General features: G+C 47.0%; 1 protein-coding gene across 1 annotated transcript in view; it reads right to left on the minus strand.

Annotated features, from left to right (window-relative positions):
• fgf14 (fibroblast growth factor 14) overlaps positions 1 to 15166 on the minus strand; it is a 462435-nt gene extending 447269 nt beyond the window's left edge. The window contains exon 1 of the mRNA XM_073028827.1: positions 14851 to 15166. Within this exon, the coding sequence (XP_072884928.1) occupies positions 14851 to 15052 (202 nt within the window). The 5' untranslated portion in view covers positions 15053 to 15166. The remainder of the gene's footprint in view (positions 1 to 14850) is intronic.
• Between the last annotated feature and the right edge of the window lie 4280 nt (positions 15167 to 19446).

The raw sequence follows: 19446 nt of genomic DNA on the forward strand, positions 1-19446 counted from the left end.
GATTGTACGCTCTAGTATCAATTGTTTGGTGACAATAAAGTTCATACATTCCCCAGAACAGATCCCAATGATTCAAAAATCAGAAACCCTGCCCCCTGAGCCAGTTCCTTAGCCACTCATTCATCTGTACTATCATCCTATAGCTTCCCTGACCAGCACACGGCACCAGGAGTAATCCAGAGATTACTACCTTGGAGGTCCTGCTGTTCAGCCTCTTCCCTAATTCTCTGTACACACTGCACAGGACCTCTTCCACCTTTCTACCTATGTCATTGGTGCCAATGTGCACCACGGCCTCTGGCCAATCACCCTCCCTCTTGAGGATATTCTGCAGCCACTCTGAGACGTCCTTGACCCTAGCACCTGGGAGGCAACACACCGTCCTGACATCTCGTTCACAGCCACAGAATTTACTGTCTGTCTGCCTAACTATCGAGCCTCCTATCACTATTGCTCCACCTGAATTTACCCTTCCCTGCTGACCCTAGAGCCAGCCACTGCCTGCCCACTGCTGCTGTTCCCTGACAGGTCATTCACCCCCCACCCCCCTGCCCCCAGCAGTATTCAGAGGTCTATACTTGATTATGAGGGGAATGGCCACAGGTGAACTTTGCTCTCCTTACTTCTCCCAGCAGTCACCCATCTTCAGTCTGAAACCTGCACTCTGGGTGAGACCACTTCATCAGAAGTCTCATCTACGAGGTTTTCAGACACCCAGATATCCTGAGTGCATGCAGCTTCAGTTCTATGACAATGTCAGTCAGGACCTGAAATCCGATGCACTTCCCGCAGATGTAGTCATCAGAGAGACCATTAAGTACACTGCAATCCCACATTTTACAGGAGGAGCATTCAACTGCCTACATTTGTTATATCTTTGGCTTTAACTTCTTAAGCGTAAGTTCTACAATCAACTAAGTGATTCCAAATGTCTCAACACCCTTAGCCTCTGCCGGTTCTCACACAAACTGTTGAGCCAAAGCCTGACACTCTAAAGCTGGCCCACTCCAACAAAGGCTGCTCTGCCTACACCTCGCTTCTTTTTATAGAACCTTGCTAAGTTACTAATAAGCCAAGCAATCTCCTGCAGGTCACTTTTTAAACCTGTGGCATAAAGTCCACAAGGAACTGTCTCCAACTAACTCCACAATCTCCCAGTGGCAGACAAATAAATTTACCTTGACTTTGCTACAGAACTTGGACCATGGCTGCCTCAGAGATGAAGCATTGAAAGTTGTAGGGAAAACTGGAGTAGCAGGTTCCGACTGCCTGGTGTAAGGAACAAGGTCAAGAAATTAGAGCAACACCCAAATTACTGGAGGAACTCAACGGGGTCAGGCAGGCATCCACAGAGGTTTGTGGACAGTCGGCGTTTCAGGTCGAGACACTTCATCTGGAATGCAAATTGGTCTTTTGTAATCACAACTGCATCAGTGTTAACCCAGTCAACCGACTGATGCTCAGGTGAAAGTCGACAGGAGGACAAGCATCCTCATTTGCAGGAATATTAGCATCAAGAAGTGTGTCAGTGAGCGAGGAGCAGCCCTATTTTGAAGGCCAGGCTCAGGGATTACACCAAGTGTGAGATGAACTTCATTCTGGGTAACTGGACCAATGGACCCAGTTCGATAGTGATGGATGAGCAAACGCGGATTGTTAAAATGCCAATAGAAACCTAACTAAAAGAAAGGTAAAGCACTGCCATTCATCAGTCCGTGTTACAGGAATACACTGCTCTGAATCATTTATCACCATAGGATGATGCAGGAACAACAGCATCCAACTTATCCATTTATCCCTTTATTCTGGGTTGTTCCTTCTGACCCATGACTGCCTTCACCAACCTCCCCACCACCCCCTCTACCACCTAGTTCCTCCCATCACCTGCCTATGTTTGTCCAGCTTCCCTTTAAACCTATCCCTGATCCTCCCCTCCACCCCTCTCAGAGTAAGGAAGTTTCACATTCCCCCTGATCTCTAGGGAAAGAATTTCCTCTGAGTTCACTTACTGATGACTAACGCTGGTCCCGGTCACACAGAAAACTTACTCCATGACTACCCTACCAAAAGATCCATCAGCCACCTGCTTTTCTCATGTCTCTTCTACTCAATTTAAGCTCTCGTTTCTAAAATTGTCCATTAGCTTGTACTTTCTCCATTGCCTGGTATCCTTTCTATGATTGGGGGACCAGAGCTGAGCCCAGTCCTGAAGTCTGTTTTGACCAAGGATACACAGATCTGCTCTTCGATTCTTTGTGTTGTAATAGTACTGTTGAATGGTCCCCAGTACGATAAGACGGACTCTTGACCTCACAGTCTAACTCGTCGTGACCTTGCACCTTATTGACTTCCATTGTCACACTTTCTCTGTAACTGTAGTTCTTTATTCTGCATTGCTACCTCAGAGACAGAGAAGCAGTTTCAGCGACAGGTTGCTATCGATGCAATGCTCCTCAGACAGGATGAAGAGGTCAATACTCCCCAATGCCATTAGGCTTTACAATTCAACCGCCAGGAGTAAGATATGTTAAAGTGCCGGGGTTGATTGTATTTAATGTATTTAAGTAAACTACTTAAGAACTTTTTAAAAGCTATTATTAATGCTTTTTGAGAGAGTGATTTAGATGCATATCATATTTTTACTGAGTTAAGTATTGTATGTAATTAGTTTTGCTACAACAAGTGTATGGGACATTGGAAAAAATGTTGAATTTCCCCATGGGGATGAATAAAGTATCTATCTATCTATCTATCTATCTATCTATCTATCTATCTATCCTGTTGAAATGGAATGATCTGTATTGTAATTGAGTTGTAGAAACCCACCATCCCATAACTATCTGGGCCATCACCATCTCCTCAATGCTGCCATCAGGCAGGAGGTGCAGGATCCTGAGGACCACACCTGAGGTTCGACAAACCTTCTCCCCCATAGCCGTCATGTTCTTGAACCCATCTGAAAAATCCTGACAGTACTTTGGACTATACTTCTTTTCCTCTCTCCCTTTTCAATTTCAATCAATGTTGTTGTGTTTCTTTGTTGTAGCGGTTATGAATAATTTATGCAAAGTGTATGCAATTTTTTATTTGTCACTCACAGTTTTCTACAGATGAATTTGAAACTCGCAAATTTCTACAGGTGTACCATGGAGAGCATTCTAACAGGCTGCATCGCCGTCTGGTGCAGAGGGGCCACTGCACAGGATCAAAATGAGCTGCAGGAGGTTGTAAACTCAGTCAGCTCCATCATGGGCACCAGCCTCCCAGCATCCAGCAATGCCTCAAAAAGGTGGCATCCATCATTAAGGACCCCTATCACCGAGGACATGCCCTCTTCCCATTCCTACCATCAAGGAGAAGGTACAGGAACCTGAAGGCACACACTCAAAGATTCAGGAACACCTTCTTCCCCACTGCATCAGATTTCTGAATGGACATTGAACCCCTGAACACCACTACCTCATTACTCTTTTTCTGCTATTTGCACTACTTATTTAACTTATATATGTATATCGACTTCTTACTATAATTTACAGTTTTTATTATTATGTATTACATTGTACTGCTGCCATATAACAACAAATTTCACAGCTTATGCCAGATATGTTTGTGTTGTACTGTGTGCTGCTGCTGCTGCAAACAGCTAATTTTCATGGCATTTATATCCTCTGCATTTATGCCCATGACAGTAAACTTGAACTTTGACCAACTGTTGGTGAAACTGGCTTCAGGCAGGAGCTCAGAGTCACGTCCCAACACCGCCACACCGCCTCTCTCACCACGCACCAGAGTACGAGCTCGTTGTGCCATTCACTCACTAATGGAATTAAATCAAGATGAGCCACAAGCACAAAGGAACCCAACCGGTTTACCGCAGAATAACAAATACAGTGAGTAGGCTTCTCAGGCACTCAGCCAGAGTATATGTTCCGGCCAGCAGGTCCAGCCACTGACATCAATGACAGGAAGGCTGTTGATATAGGAGCAGAATTGGGGCATTGGCCCATCGGGTCTGCTCAACCATTTCATTACGGCTGATCCTGTTCCTGCTCAGCCCCAATCTCCTGCCTTCTCCTTGTATCCTTTCGTGACCTGACTAATCAAGAATCTATCAACCTCTGTCTTAAATATGCCCAATGAATTGGCCTCCACGGCCACCTGTGGCAAGGAATTCTGCAGATTCACCACTCTCTGACTAAAGAAATACCCCCTCATCTCTGTTTGACAGTAACTGGTATTGTATAGTGGCTTCAACATGGAAAGGAATTTATGCTATATAACATAATATCACAAGCATTTCACAGGAATGTTAACTATTAGAATTAACCGGAGATATGAGGACCAGTGAGCATGGAGGAAGGTTTTAAGGAGAGATGAGAGGTTTACGAATTGGATCCCAGTGTCTGAGCCCTGGGGAGGTAAAAGTATGACCACCAACCATGGAGCCCTTAGCATCAGGGTTCACAAGCGGCCAGAACTAGTGAGGCGCAGGGACCTCAGAGGGTCGTAGGGAGCTCCAGAAGATTTAAAACCCAGATAAACTTAGCACAGAGCGAGGCCTATCAGGATCTGGGACAGGTTAGTTAAGAACGTGATCAGTGGGATCTGAGGTGAGCTCACGTTTACAGAGGATGGAAGATGCCCAGAAACCATCCAGGTGTGGAGATAGACAGCATGTCCATAGACACTCATCCCATTTTATTCCTCCTACATCTCCATCCAATTCCCTCCGGACTCCACCCCTCACCTCCCCACCAGGGGCAATTTACAGCGGACAATTAACCCACCCCCACCCCCACGTCTAATGTGCGAGAAAACCAAGGCACAGGGATAACGCACCACATCATATGGAGAACACGCAAATTCCACGCAGACAGCCCAGTATGGCTGTGGATGTGAGGCAGCAGCTATACAAGGAACAGAATACACATCTGGAGAGATTATGGAATTGAAATTCGAGCATCTAGTCATTTAACAGGCAATAATAACTCATCGGGTAAATACACTGTCACTGTCGTGACCTGCCATTGGCTCAGACTGCATTTTGAGGGGATTTATAATATCTGTCACCTGACATGTTGGAATCAGTAAGGATTGTACATATTTTAATAACGTAATGAACCTGTGAGAGACAGAATAGCTGCTGCTCTGAAAACCAGAAAGCGATTCATGTTCCCTTCTCCTCATTTACCAGTCCTGGGATCATTTATATACCCGTCTCACAGCTGAGTTCAAATAGTTATTTCGGGAAGATAATTTCCTTTTAATAGCTGTTGAGCTAAATACAGAGACGGGCCTGTGGAGGGGAAAAATGATTTCTAGTAATATTTTGAACATCCCCAAACCAAGCAACTCTAAAAATAATCCAAAAGTTCTGAGTTGGAAAGTTAATGGTTTCTCGTTTCACAGATGCTGCTCGACCTGCAGAAAGTTTCCTGCGCCTCTATTTATTCAAGATTTAAGATTCAAGATAGTTTAATCCCAGCACACAAGTGTAAAGGAGAATGAAATAATGCTTACTCCAGCTCCTGTGCAACACAAAAAAGTTAAAAAACAGAATAATAATAAAAAACATAATACATATAAATACAAAACTCATAGCTTATAGCACACAGTGTATGCCCATAAAGTGACACTAGCCTAGGAATGTCTGTACGCAAGGTATCTGACAGGAAATGATAAAGTGGTGGTTGTTGAGGATGTGGAGGGGTGTAAGTGTAGATCAGCCTACTGCTTGGGGAAAGTAACTGCTTTTGAGTCTGATGGTCCCAGTGTGCATGCTACATAGCCACATCCCTCATGACATGACGAATAGTCCATGAACAGGGTGGGTAGGATCCTTCATGATGTAAAAGTAAACTGCTTCTTCATAAAATATACTTTCTATCAAGTGCAGTAAGGTGAGGACATACACATTAGCTTGAGAAGATAAACTGCCTTCTGGGATTCTCCAGATTTGATGTGGGATGCCTTTAAATTTAAATTAATTCCTAATTTCTTTATTGGACCAGGATCAAAAGTACTGACACAGAAGAAAAATTCTAATTCCATCATCATTAATGGATTGAATTTTAGGTCCAATTTGGTCTTGGTCCTGTTAAACTCCAGCGAAGAATTTAATATAATAAATGCACAAAAAAGAAGGAAAAGGCTATTTGGCCCTTTAGGCCCTTCCTACCATTCATCAAGATCATGGCTGGTTTTGGCACCCTTCATTGGCATGCCTTCGTACCCCTGGATTAACGGACTTTCCAGAAATCCATCAATCTCAGTCAATGCTGAATGAATTCAAGGATTATATAAACTGTACACAATTGAGAGCCACAGTTGTGCAGCAGTTACAGCTGAAGGCGTCGGAGTTCAGAGTTCAATTTTGGCACCGTCTTTAAGAAGTTTCTACCATCTCCCAGTGACCAGATAGTTTTCTTCTGGGAACTCGGGTTTCCTCCCACAGTCCAAAGACATACCAGTTAATAGGTTAATTGGTCATTAAAAATTGTCCTGTGATTAGGCTGGGGTTAAATAGGTGGGTTGCTTGGCATCACAGCTCGGTGAGTTGGAAGAGCCTGTTCTGCGCAGTATCTCTAAATAAAGATATAATATTTCAGGTGTGGACTTACAAGGAATTATATTAATGCTTCCTTAATCTACAACTCAAATCCTTTCATTAAAGCCATGGATGTAACCATTACATTGCACAAAACAAACAAAATGCTTGTGATACAAGAACAGGAGATGCTAGACAACTTTTAACACTTCCTAGTTATTTTTGTACTGAAACACAGGTGGTCCAGTTGAAAGTGCTGCTATTGTTTTACTCCTATATATTCATTCACAAATTTTAGAATTGAATGGGGAGACCATTCAACTCATCATACCTCTACTAGCTCACTGAACTAGCCACTCCCCTATTACTCTCCCGCAGCTCTGTAATAATTTTCTTTTTTTAACAAATGACCCATTTCCTTTTTGAAATATTGCTTCAAATCTGCTCGAGTGTTCGACATATACTACACGTTCAATTTAACTCTTTACTGCATTAAAGGTCTCTTTGTCACCCCAACCATCTCCTTTAGATTCCGTTTCCTCTCCACATTTACTCCATCAGAATCACAAGAGACTGCAGATGCTGGAATCTAAAGCTGGATGGACACAGAGGGCCAAGCAGCATCTGTGGAGGCAGAGAGATGGTTAACATTTTGGCTCATGATCTTGCATCAGAACTTGGGTGAAGTTTACAAAGTTTTGGTCTCCTTATCTCAACCTCAAGTTCATTCAGAACAGATATTGATGGATTTCTGGGTAGTGAGGTAACCTAGAGATATGATATTTCACATAATGAGCAGCGCTAATGCATGTACAATAAACTAAATAAGTTTAATTAGTAATGATGGCTATGGACAGTGTAAACTAGAGGAGAACATAAAACGTCTAGGAAGTTAGAGTTACAAGATTATTAAAAAGATGGTTAAATATAAAGGGAAACATACTGCCATTATAAAATGAGTTAACTGTCTGTACTGCAATGTACAAACTGTCGGTAATAAAATGAGGTACTGCAGGCATGATGTATTGCAAGAATCAAATACAGCAGAAACTACTGAGGCCGGGCCAGAAGGCAAAATCAAGACAAGGAATTGGAAAATCTTTTGGAAAATATAGGAAAGGAGATGAATTGATCTTGGTAATTATTCTAGGCTTTATAAGCAATTGATCAGACCTCACTTAGAATACTGTGAGCAGTTTTGGGCCCAGATGTGCTGTGTTAGAGAAGATCCAGAGGAGGTTCATGAGAATGATCCTGGGAATGAAAGGGTTACTGTATGAGGAATATTTAATGGCTCTGGGCCTGTATTTGCTAGGGTTTGGAAGAATGAGGGAGGGTCTCATTGGACCCTCCTGAGTATTGAAAGGCATTTAGAGAGTTGACATGGAGAAAACATTTACTATAGTGAGGGAGTCTAAGACCAAAGGCCACAGCCTCAGAATACAAGAATGTCACTTTAGAACAGGGATGGGGAGGAATTTCTTTAGCCAGATGCTGCTGAATCTGTGGAATTCATTGCCACAGACATATGATGAGGCCAAATCATTGGGTATATTTAAAGCAGAACGCAGTAGGCTCTTGATTGGTAAGAGTCTCAAAGGTTAAGGGAAAAGGCAAAGGAATGGGGTTGAGAGGGACAATAGATCAGCCATAATGGAAACAGTGCAGCAGAGCTGGTGAAACCAATAGCCTAACTCTGCTCCAATGTCTTATGATCTTATGGGCTTTTGGTAGCAATAACAGTATAAAAAGTGACATAGGTGTCAGTATATCAGAAACAGAATCCACATGGATGGAAATACAGTAGAAGGTTAATAAAGGATCAACCTCCACAGCAGAGGTTTTTGACAATGCACACACAGGTGGAAGAGAAGGGGCGGAAGGAATATATAAACAAATTTAGGAAATTATCAACAGCAAAAAGATGATTTTGCAGGATTATTCCCAAGCTAGGCGGCTATAAGAGGTAGGTGAAAGCATAAGAGAATGGACATCTGCAGTGTGCACAGGGACTCCTCAATGACACCATATCTATACAACACAATAAAAAGACTTATTCTTGGATCTGGGGAAATGAGGCAGAGCAGCTAAGCACAGCTAATGAGGGGAGCAGCTAACCAATAGCAATCATAATATAATCCGATTAAAGGTCTCCAATTGCTTCCACGGCAAGACTCTCAGTGCTTGCTATCCTCACTGCGTGGAATGCACAGTATGATTTGGAGTCTGTACATGCAATGCCAAACATGGACATCCACTAGAAGCCACTTGCAAGGTCCCAACCCCTGCAAATGGTCTCAGACATGGATGAAACTAAAACATGTTCAAAAACCTGTTGTGAGCAGTGTTCTCCACTTTTGTCACTGCAAGGACCATTGAACACCTTGAACCTTGTTGAAAGAATATAACCAAGCTTTAACAATGCTGTGTTATCATGAATACTCCTGAACAATCTTTATGACCTTTTGCAGATTCTTTCAACTGCATGCCAAAGAGTTCAGAGTTTTTAAAAAGGTTCCTTTCTAGTCTGCAGCATAAAATTGTTCCCTGTTTTATGCATTTGTCTAAATATTAATCATAGTTTCCAGAAAGGAAGTGAAAAGTTAATTTTAAACTCTGCTGTGCGATCTATATGAACTCTTCACCCTAATTGGTTGCTCAGCCCACTGATGACATCATGATAGAGCTGCTGTTGGCTGCCCAAGATCCCTACTGCTGGTGGAAAAGGAAAGTCCAAAAGCACAATAAAACACATGCTGGAGATTTGAAATTAAAAATTAAAATGCAGGAAATTCTCAGCAGGTCAGACAGCATCTCTGAAGGGAGAACATTTCAGGTCTCTGACCCTGCTCCCGGTTCCAGTGAAAAGTCTGCGTTCTGAAACACTTGCATGATCTTACCTGATCACCTGAGTATTTTCTGCATTTTTGTTTCATCAAAGAATGAAAGCTCAGCCCGGAAAGGGACAAAAATCAATACTAAAGACAATTAAATCGCCGTAGGCAAGCAGTATCCACTCTCTCATCAAGAATTACACCCTCCGGGCGAGCAAGCATGTGACAAAGACCGAGGCGAGGGGCTGGAGAACGGCTGAGAAAAGAAAAAAGTGTGGAAAGCAAAAGAAGAAATTATATTGGTAACTGGTGGCGCGCAGGAACAAAGGGGGGCACTCAGAGAGCCCCGGAGTGGATCAGCTGAGAAACAGGAACAGACCCATCCAGTAGCGGGTGCGCAGAGCGTGCTGCCCGGGGTGGTGCTACGGGCGCACACATTAGGGACTTTCCAGAGAAGTTTAGATAGCCACATCAATGTGAGGGAGATAAAGGGAAATGGACTCTGGAGGCAGAGGGGATTAGTGCCAGACAGAATGGACGCGAGTGAGTTCCATTTGATTATTAATTTAATTGGTTCGGCACATCTTTGTGACCGAAGGGCCCTGTTCCCGCTCTTCACGTTCTCGACTAAATAAGAAACCAGGGACAATTTGTAGAAAGTAATACAGAGACAGTGGGGAAGGGAGTAGGTTCATGAAGTAACCTTAAACAGATTTGAAACGTTTGATTGCAAGATCTGGGGCAAGTCAGGAGGGGCTGATTTGATTAGGGAAGGGTTGGTGTGCTCCAGCAATGCGGCTGAGGTAGAAATCGGAAACGTGGAAGATTTGCTTACATGGAACGGGTACGTGGGAAATATGGGATAGGATCACAGCAAGGGACAACTGTGGAATTGTCAAGGTAGATAAAAATGCTCTCCAGGCATGGATCAACATTGAGATGGGAATAGTGCTACTTAATTATCCACATTAACAAGAAAACAAGTGCACAGGCAACAATAAAGTGGCAGAATTATGAGTGTGCTGCACGTTTTTTTAAGAGAGACAGCGCGCTTCGCCCAGTAACCCTCCTACCCTGTATTTCAGCCTAGCCTAATCACAAGTCAACATACAATGACCAATTAACCTACTAACTGCTAATTCTTTGGACTGTATGAGGAAACCCACGCGTTCACGGAGAGGGCGATGCCGGAATTGAACTCCCAACTCCGCCGCCGGGAGCCGTCTTGGCGTCGCACCATGCTACCGTGGCGCCCCGGTCTTTGGCGATCACGACACCGGATGTTACCGGCAGCAACATTCAGAACGGTACAGGGACTACCAAACTCGGGTCCTGATGAAAGAGGCCTCTGCCTGGCCTGCTGAGATCCTCCAGCACTTGGTGTGTGGCGCCTGGCTTTCCGGCATCAGCAGGTTTTCTCTTCGTTTGCGAGAAAGTCGAGACCTCTGGTGCAGATTGATTGTAGTTCCCACGTGTATTTAGTTGCTTATTTACAGATACGGCGAGCCGAACCCCCCGACAACCCAGATTTAACCCGAAGGTTAGGCAGGTCGGACAGCATCTAACCTTAAGGTTAACCCTAACCCTTACAAAGGTAGCCGAGCTACTCTTACATTGTTAACGCTACTTTAGGAAAAGGTGCGGCCCATAGGGGAGTTGGAAGAACTGCTTTAGGAAGACAGAAGGAACATGTCCAGAGTCCGGTCGGTCACAAAATAAAACAATTCTCACTCAAGAAGAAAATAGAAAACCAGCTAGAAACCAAAAACAGAACCAGGAATGGTCAGAATGGGTTCCAAACAGGGAAAATCCCGCCTGCACAGAAACCGATCCAGAGATCCACCGTATAGTTGTGTAATAGATTGCAGAATGTGGAGCCGATTTACAAGGAGGGGAATACGCGAAAGCGGGGGCCAGGGAAGTAACGATCCGGACTGAGAATCGATTCACAAAACTTCAGCCTGCTTCACTATTGATCACAATTCATGTTAATGAATTAATTTTAAACATCTTTAAAATTCGTAAATAGAGCTAAACAGCAAGGGGTGCGGAAGTGGGAGGCGGTCAATGCCAAGACGGACGGCAGCTAAGACATTGCAAAAGTTAGTGGTATCGGGGTGGGCAGGTTGCCGAGGAGAACGGGGAGTTGTCGGACAGTACGAATCCAGGCAGGCTGGAGCAGCGAGGGACGCCCGGCCCGGTAACCAGGCGACAGAGAGCGCGGATACCAGGCAGCTATATGCCTAACACCTTAGAATGTAGACGCAAAGAAACGGTGCGAAACTTGTATAGAATCTGGAGGAGAGTGCTTAGTTCTGCTTGTTGAATTACGAAGGCATTACAGGGACTCCGGAGGGAGCGCGAACAAAAACACCAACCTTCGTGTATAAAATGAGAATAGGTTGGCCTAGTTCTCTTGGGAACGGACACTGTGGATAGACCCGATTGAAATCTTTGCATTTAATAAATGTTTTGAGCGACAGGTCACGCAAACCTGTACAACGCAAAGCAAATGGAGAATTCGAGGAATCGTATTTACCCGGAAAGTAAGTGGGGGAGGGACAGAGGGCTGGAATGTATTCCACGTGGGAATGGCGGTGCGTTGATGGGAAGGAGAGGCGGGCGTAAGGAAAGAGAGGGAACAGCGATCAGGTACAGCAGTAATGTCAACACAATCGGCAGCCAGGGATATGTCGTAAGATTAGATCTCTGATTTGGGCACTGTAGGGGCTTGGCTCAGATTGCCCCGGATAGTTTCAAACGAGATTAACACCAGGAGTGTTCCATACTAACTCGGCACCGGAGACCCCCAGGGGCTGACTTCCCGGCCAGAAGTGTTCCCCCGTCCCGTCTGGCCGTCTGTCCCCAGGAGTCGTACGCCTGAGAGAGTGCAGAAGAACAGAGGCTGCACCGGTGGCCAGAAACCGGCGCAAGACCGGCAGGAAGCTGCTCCGTGCTCGAACGCTCCGCACCGTGCACTGCGTCTTCAGACATTTCAGTTTGCCCCGGAGCACCACCCACGCCATCCGTGGAGGTGGAAGGCTCTCCGGGGCGAACGGTGGCCGCGGCTGAATGCAGAGAGGAGCGGTTCCCGGAGCGCGGCATGCGGTACCCCGTGTAACTACTACACAGCAGTATTAGCAATCGTTGTGTGTGTGTGTGTGTGTGTGTGTATATATACACACAGTGTGTGTGCTTGCGCGTGTGCACGCCCCCACATACACGATACTGCACAACTTGTGAAAACACACGCAGTGGTATGTGCACACAGCCTTAGCGCACGGAAGCCGCGCCATCTCCATCTCCCCCACCCCCTCCCTTCTGTACAGCTCCCCTGAAATATACCGGTGCCGTAATATTGTCGCAGGCCATTGATTACTGGCGAGCAGAGACGGCGAGACGCATGTTCTGCCCACAACCACCTCTACACATGTACCACGCGTTACGTGCTCTCCATATATGGACCATGGGAATAGTTTTATATACACACATCACTCCAAACATTACGTCCATGGAAACGAACTGGAACCCGAGTCTGCGTACATCGGCCGTATGCTGTACGTACAGCCGCAATCTTAGATGGACTGAAAGCTTATTTGCAGAGATCTAAATAAATCAATGTAATGCGGTGTTACCCGGGCCCAGCTCTGCCGCGGAGCGCGGGCGCCTCGGTTGATTTATGGACTCGTTCCCTTCCCCTTTGTTGGGTATGCGTTAGAGGGAAGAGCGGCCAGGCGGCGTGAAACATCGCCGGGTAAACTTCCAAAAATGTTCATCTCCAGCACCGCGCAGCGGGAGGGGGCTTCACGGTGCGAACAATAGCTTTTGGTATTTGCAATTCAACCAATGCACGAATCGTTGGATGGGGGGGGGGGGGGTTAAAATTATAAGCATTCGGTGGACGTGTACAAGTGATTAATCAGACACGTAACACAAACCGAGCCCGAAGTGGGGCGGGCAAATCATATCTGCGTGTTTTCGACACGGCTGACAGAAGGCTTTAGTCGGGGAAAACTGGTGTTTGTAACCACTGCCAGCCCCTCCTCCCTCCCACCCGCTCTCCAGTCCTCGTCACTGGTGCTCGATGAGGGGAGGACGGCGGCGCCCCGGGACCTTCCGTCAAACCTCTCCCCTCCCCTCACCAAATTCAACCTCGTTGATGAAGTTTTGCAACATAACGGTGAGTGTTGAGGACTATGTAAAGATGCAAGGAAGTGTAACTAGAGAGAAAACACATGCACATTCAGAGGTCCCGCGCAATACTAAGTTTTGATATACAAAAGGATTCAGGAGGTGTCACCTCATCGGCGGAGAGTATATCAGCGAGACACTGCGTTTAACAGGAGATTCGCTAAATACTCCTAACTGCAGCCCCTACAAGCTTTAACGTGGAGAGAGTGCCTGCGATTAACTACGAACTACACCTGCACGCAATCCCGGTGACTCTCTTCCTCTGGGGTGCTTGTAAAGTTTATGTAATTGAACAAGAATCTGATATTTTAAAAAGTCGCGGACATCCGCAACGGTTGGTCCTTTGTACCCGATCCTAAACTGTTCTTTCAAGAGATAAGTTAGTGACCCCTCGGACCTGAGCAAAGAGTACCAGAATACGAGAAGGAAAACCACCAAAGGATGAGATCCCGTCCTAACTGCCCGACACAGTTAACGGAAAAATAAAGAGACTTCAGATTGGCTTCGATTGTATCGGTGCGTTTAACGTAATGACAGCCACAAATACCCACTAATAAAGTGCGGCTTGATATGTTCGAGTGTAAGGCAAACAACAGCCAATTATTAGTATTGATCACAGCACTTAGCAGGAAGCTCCCCTCGCCACCCCCCCCCCCCCCCCGACACACACGCACCTCTCTCCCAAACACTGGCACGACAATCTGACCCGACCTTTCCAAGAGTTTCAAAACTTTACGGGAAATCGGAGAGGAAGTGTCCCTCCCTTAGACCCCCGCTCCCTGCCACTACTGAACGCCGTCTCAGTAAAGGGGGGCCCGGGGTGGGATTCGGCCCCAATGTCGGCGGCCGCTGGACTCTGGACCTGCCCCGACCGGGCTGGCGGTGGAAAGGTGGCCATTGTCAGGGCTGTTCGCTCCGGGGTTGAGGGGGAGAGGGGACACGGCGGGGAAGGCGATAGACTCCTGCACCATACTGCGCACGCCGGCGGCCCGGCCCCCTCTCCAACTCCGTGCGCTGGAGTGGCGGCGGCGGCGGCTCCTCCGACGCCGCTCCGGTGTCAGGACGCCAAGGGAAACGCCAGTGATCGACTACACCGCAGTGCTAACGTCAGAGGCAGCTGTATCTCCAGCAGCCGGAACCAACACATCCCCAAAATGTATCCCCTCACACACACACACAATTCACAGCAAAACGGTAGCAAGCACACAACCGAGCGTGTGGCCGGGGGCAGAAGCGAGGGGGCTCAGATTCACCCCCGAGAAACGGGCAGATGCTCACCAACCGGACTCTTGCTTCTCTTGAAACTCTTCCCACAAAGACACTGCAGCATATGCGTTCCTTTGCTAAAAATATTCCAAAGAAACCACATTGATTTGGGTGGCGGACAATCCAACAGCTGAGACACCGTGAAAAGCAGATCCTGCCGGTTACATAATGTAGCCGGAGCCGGGTGTCTGGCCAGCCACACGAAATTTCGCATAGAAAATTATATTCCGGTCTCCCACTCTCCCTCACGTGATTGTTTGCCTGAGTTCTGGATACAGACGATGGATGATGGAGAAGCGCTGGGGAAGCCAGCGTCCGCCCGGCTCCCGGCTCCAACGCAAGGTGTCCTGGGATGCAGGGGGACGGTGTGTTAGAAAGGACACCCGCCCCCCCAACACACAATTAACGGGGGGATCAGCAGCGAGCTTGCCCCCCGAGGGGACAAGCAGTGGCGGACGGAGAGGATGGGCGCAACGTCAGAACATCTGTTGGAGCTAGAGGTGGGCAGATTCCATCCGTCCAGATGTGCACCCAGCTGTCCCGGGCTGTGCAAGCAGAGTGGGAGGGGGTGGGGGTTAAATAGGCTTCATCCGCCGGGAGGGAGGCGGGATCCCGGGATTGGGGGGTACCAACATACCGGTGGGAACCGGGACCCCGCCCGGGCCAAGCCGCTACGGTGACTTAACGAGAATGCGGAGAGGAACAGGAGAGTGTGTGTGTGTGTGTGTGTGTGTGTGTGTGTGTGTGTGTGTGTGTGTGTGTGTGTGTGTGTGTGTGTGTGTGTGTGTGTGTGTGTGTGTGTGTGTCTGCACTGGTCCCGACGCTGGCCGGACGGGACAATAGACAGTAGGTGCAGGAGTAGGCCATTCGGCCCTTCTAGCCAGCACCGCCATTCACTGTGATCATGGCTGATCATACACAATCAGTACCCCGTTCCTGCCCTCTCCCCATATCCCTTGACCCCGCTATCTATAAGAACTCTATCTAACTCTCTCTTGAATGCATCCAGAGACTTGGCCTCCACTGCCTTCTGGAGCAGAGCATTCCACATATCCACCACTCTCTGGGTGAAAAAGTTTTTCCGCATCTCTGTTCTAAATGGCCTACCCCTTATTCTTAAACTGTGGCCTCTAGTTCTGGACTCACCCATCAGCGGGAACATGCTTCCTGCCTCCAGCGTGTCCAATCCCTTAATAATCTTATATGTTTCAATCAGATCCCCTCTCATCCTTCTAAATTGCAGTGTATACAAGCCCAGTCGCTCCAATCTTTCAACATATGATAGTCCCGCCATTCAGGGAATTAACCTTGTGAGCCTACGCTGCACTCCCTCAATAGCAGTGTGAAATGTCAGGAAGATGTTATGAGAATGCAGGGTGACTTGGACAGGTTGGGTGAGTGGGCAAATGTATGGCAGATGCAGTTTAATGTGGATAAATGTGAGGTTATCCACTTTGGTGGCAAGAACAGGAAGGCAGATTACTATCTAAATGGAGTCAAGTTAGGAAAAGGGGAAGTACAACGAGATCTAGGTGTTCTTGTACATCAGTCAATGAAAGCAAGCATGCAGGTACAGCAGGCAGTGAAGAAAGCTAATGGCATGCTGGCCTTTATAACAAGAGGGAGGGAGGGAAAAAGGAAGTGAGGGAAGGGAGGAAGGGGGAGAAGGAAGGAAGGAACTAGGGAGGGAGGGAAAGAATAAAATATTGAAAGAGAAAAGAAGGAATTATTGAACAAGGAAGGGGAAGGAAAGAAGGAGGGAAATAAGGAAGTTTTGAAAGAGGGAGGGAAGAAAGGAAAGAGCGGGGAAGAGGGAGAGAGGGTAGGAAGGAAAGAGAGAAAGAGGGAGAGAAAGAAGGAAGGAAGGAAAGGGAAGAAGGGAAGGAATGAAGTATTGAAAGAGGGAAGAAAGAAAGAGGGAGAGAGGGTGTGAAGGAAGTTTTGAAAGAGGGTGTGAAGGAAGGGAAGGAAGGAAGGAAAGAGGGAGGAAAGGGGAGGAGAAGGAAGGAAAGGGGAGAGGGAGGAAAGGAAGGAAAGAAAGGGGGAGGCAAGGAGGGAAAGAACAAGGAAGGAAGGAAGGGAAGAAAGAAAGGAAATAGGGATGGAGGGAAAGAAGGGAAGAAATAGGAGGGTGTGAAGACAGCGAAGAGGAAGGGGAGAGAGAAGAAAGGAGGGAAAAAGAGAAGGAAGAAGAGTGGGAATGTGGGAGCGAGAGGAGGAAGGAAGGAGGGAAGAAGTTTGGGGAGAGGGAAGGAGGGAGGGAGGGAGGGAAGGAAGTGGAGGGGGAGTGGAAAAGGGAAGTAAGTGGGAGATGGGAGACATGAGTGGGGAGGGAGAAAGTGAAATGAGGAAGAAAAGGGATGGAGGGGGAGACTGAGAAAGGAAAGGAGAAAGGGGAGAGATTATAGGTAGGGAGAGGATGAGGGGTAGGGAGACGGTAAGGGATAGGAAGGGAAGTGGACAATGGGCAAGAGGGAAGAGTGGCAGAGGAAAGGGAGAAGAAAGGAGGGAGAGGGAGACAGGTTGGTGGGAGGGAGGGAGAGAAGGTGAAAATAAGTTAGGGATGGGGTAGGAGGGTTTTAGGGAAAGAGGGGAAAGTGTGAGAGGGAGACAGAAAGAGGTAGAAAAGGAGAGGGGGAGTAGTAGGATAGGTAAAGCGGGAAGGAACGAGGGAGCATGGTGAAAGAGAGAAGGAAGTTTTGCTGGTGATACTGCAGAGGTTTGAGGGAGGGTGGTAATGGAGGTAGTGAAGGACAAGGAGGAAGTGGAGAGAGAGGGATGGATGGAAACAGAATGAGGCAGGGTGGAGTGAGGAATGAAGGAAAGGAGAGAGGGAGAAAAGAAAAGGGGAAGGGCAGTGCGTGGGAGGAAGGAACGGAGAGGGTAGGGAGGGGAGGACAGAGGGAGAGTGAACCCACTACAAGCTCTGCCTTTATGCAATGGTGTAGGGAGAGAGCGCTGGGCTTGCCACTGCTACTGGGCCAAAAAGCCTCCATATGCCCCCAGCAAGTATACCTGCCCACTCACCCCTCCAAGGGGATGCCCAGAGTGAGGGTGCATGGGGGACTGTAGGCCCAAAGCTGTAGAAAGAGAGAAGGGAATGGAACATTGAGGATAGAAGTTATGCTCAGGCTGCCTCCCCCTCACCTGGAACCTTGCTCCAACCATGGTGGCCCACTGTGTGATCCACAGAGACCCAACTCCTCCATCCCCTCACTTTGCTTTCTGAGACTTTCTGCGAACCCGAGGCACACGAGCCCCAGGGGCATGGGGCTGCACCCAAGCATGCGGATGCACATTAATGGCACATTGACCAGGCCAGAACAGTTGCAGTTGGCTGGGATCTGGCACCCACTCTGCTATCAATCAATCAACAAACTCTACACAGTTGACAGCTCCAATTGTGCCGGGGTAGCAGGGTAAACTGAGTATTAAACTATCAGGTTATTGAATCAGAATCAGAATCAGATTTATTATCGCTGACTTATGTCACATTGAAATCTGTTGTCCTGCAGCAGCAGTGAAGTTCAAAGACATAAACTTACTATAAATTGCAAAATAACTAGTGCAAAATAAACAGGAATAATGAGGTAGTTCTGAAATCTAACGGCAGAGAAGGAGAAGCTGTTCTTAAATCATTGAGTGTGGGTCTACAGGCTCCTGAATCTCCTCTTTAGTGGTAATAATGGGAAGAGGGTTTGAGCTTGAGGGGGAGGGTCTTTAGTGATGGATACTGCCTCCTTGAGGCATTGCATCTCGAATATGTCCTCGATGATGGGGAGGGTTGTGCCCGTGACGGAATCGGCTGAGTCTACAACCCCCCGCAGCCTTTTGCGATCATGTGCATTAGAAGCTCCATACCAGGCTGCAATGTAACCGGTCTCTCCACTATGTATCTGTAGAAATTTGGAAGTCCAGTTCACCAGTGTCTCTCTGAGAGAAACCTGACCCACTCCCGGTCTGTTTGCAACTCCAACCCACCCATATAACCTCTCCCCTGGGGTGGTCCAGTGAACTCACCCCCTCTACCAAAAATGAGCCAAGGAAGCGCTTTGCTTTAGGAAGGTGGCTCCTCATCAGCATCTCCTGAAACCAGGGACAGGTGATGAGTGTTAGCATTCATTCATTTATTTTTTAAAACTGATAGACATTTATATTTAAAAAAGGAATTATAAAATGCACAGATAAGGTGGACAGACTCTTTTTCCCAGGTACAACTGTCAAATATGAGAGAATGCGTGTTTTTGAGGAGAGGGGAGGAAAGATTAACGGATGTGTGAATAGCAGGTGTTTTTATAAAGTGGTGGGTGCCTACAATGAGGCAATACAATCAAGAGGCACATGAATGGAGGGATATGGATTATGTGTAGGCAGAAGAGTTAATTTAATTTGGCATTGTGTTTGGCGCAAACATAATGGTCCAAAGTGCCTTTTCCTGCTTTGCACTGTTCTGATGGTAAGCAAAGGCTGAAGATCATTGGTAAGGCAGAGGCAAGTTCTCCCAGCAGCTTCGGGAGAAATGTTTCTCCACCATGTGTCACATGTTTACTGTGACCATTTCTTCTGTCCTACACCTGGGGGCTGTGGAAACACAATCTCACAGCATTG

The sequence above is a fragment of the Hemitrygon akajei genome, chromosome 2, assembly GCF_048418815.1.
Source record: "Hemitrygon akajei chromosome 2, sHemAka1.3, whole genome shotgun sequence".
Taxonomy (NCBI): domain Eukaryota; kingdom Metazoa; phylum Chordata; class Chondrichthyes; order Myliobatiformes; family Dasyatidae; genus Hemitrygon; species Hemitrygon akajei.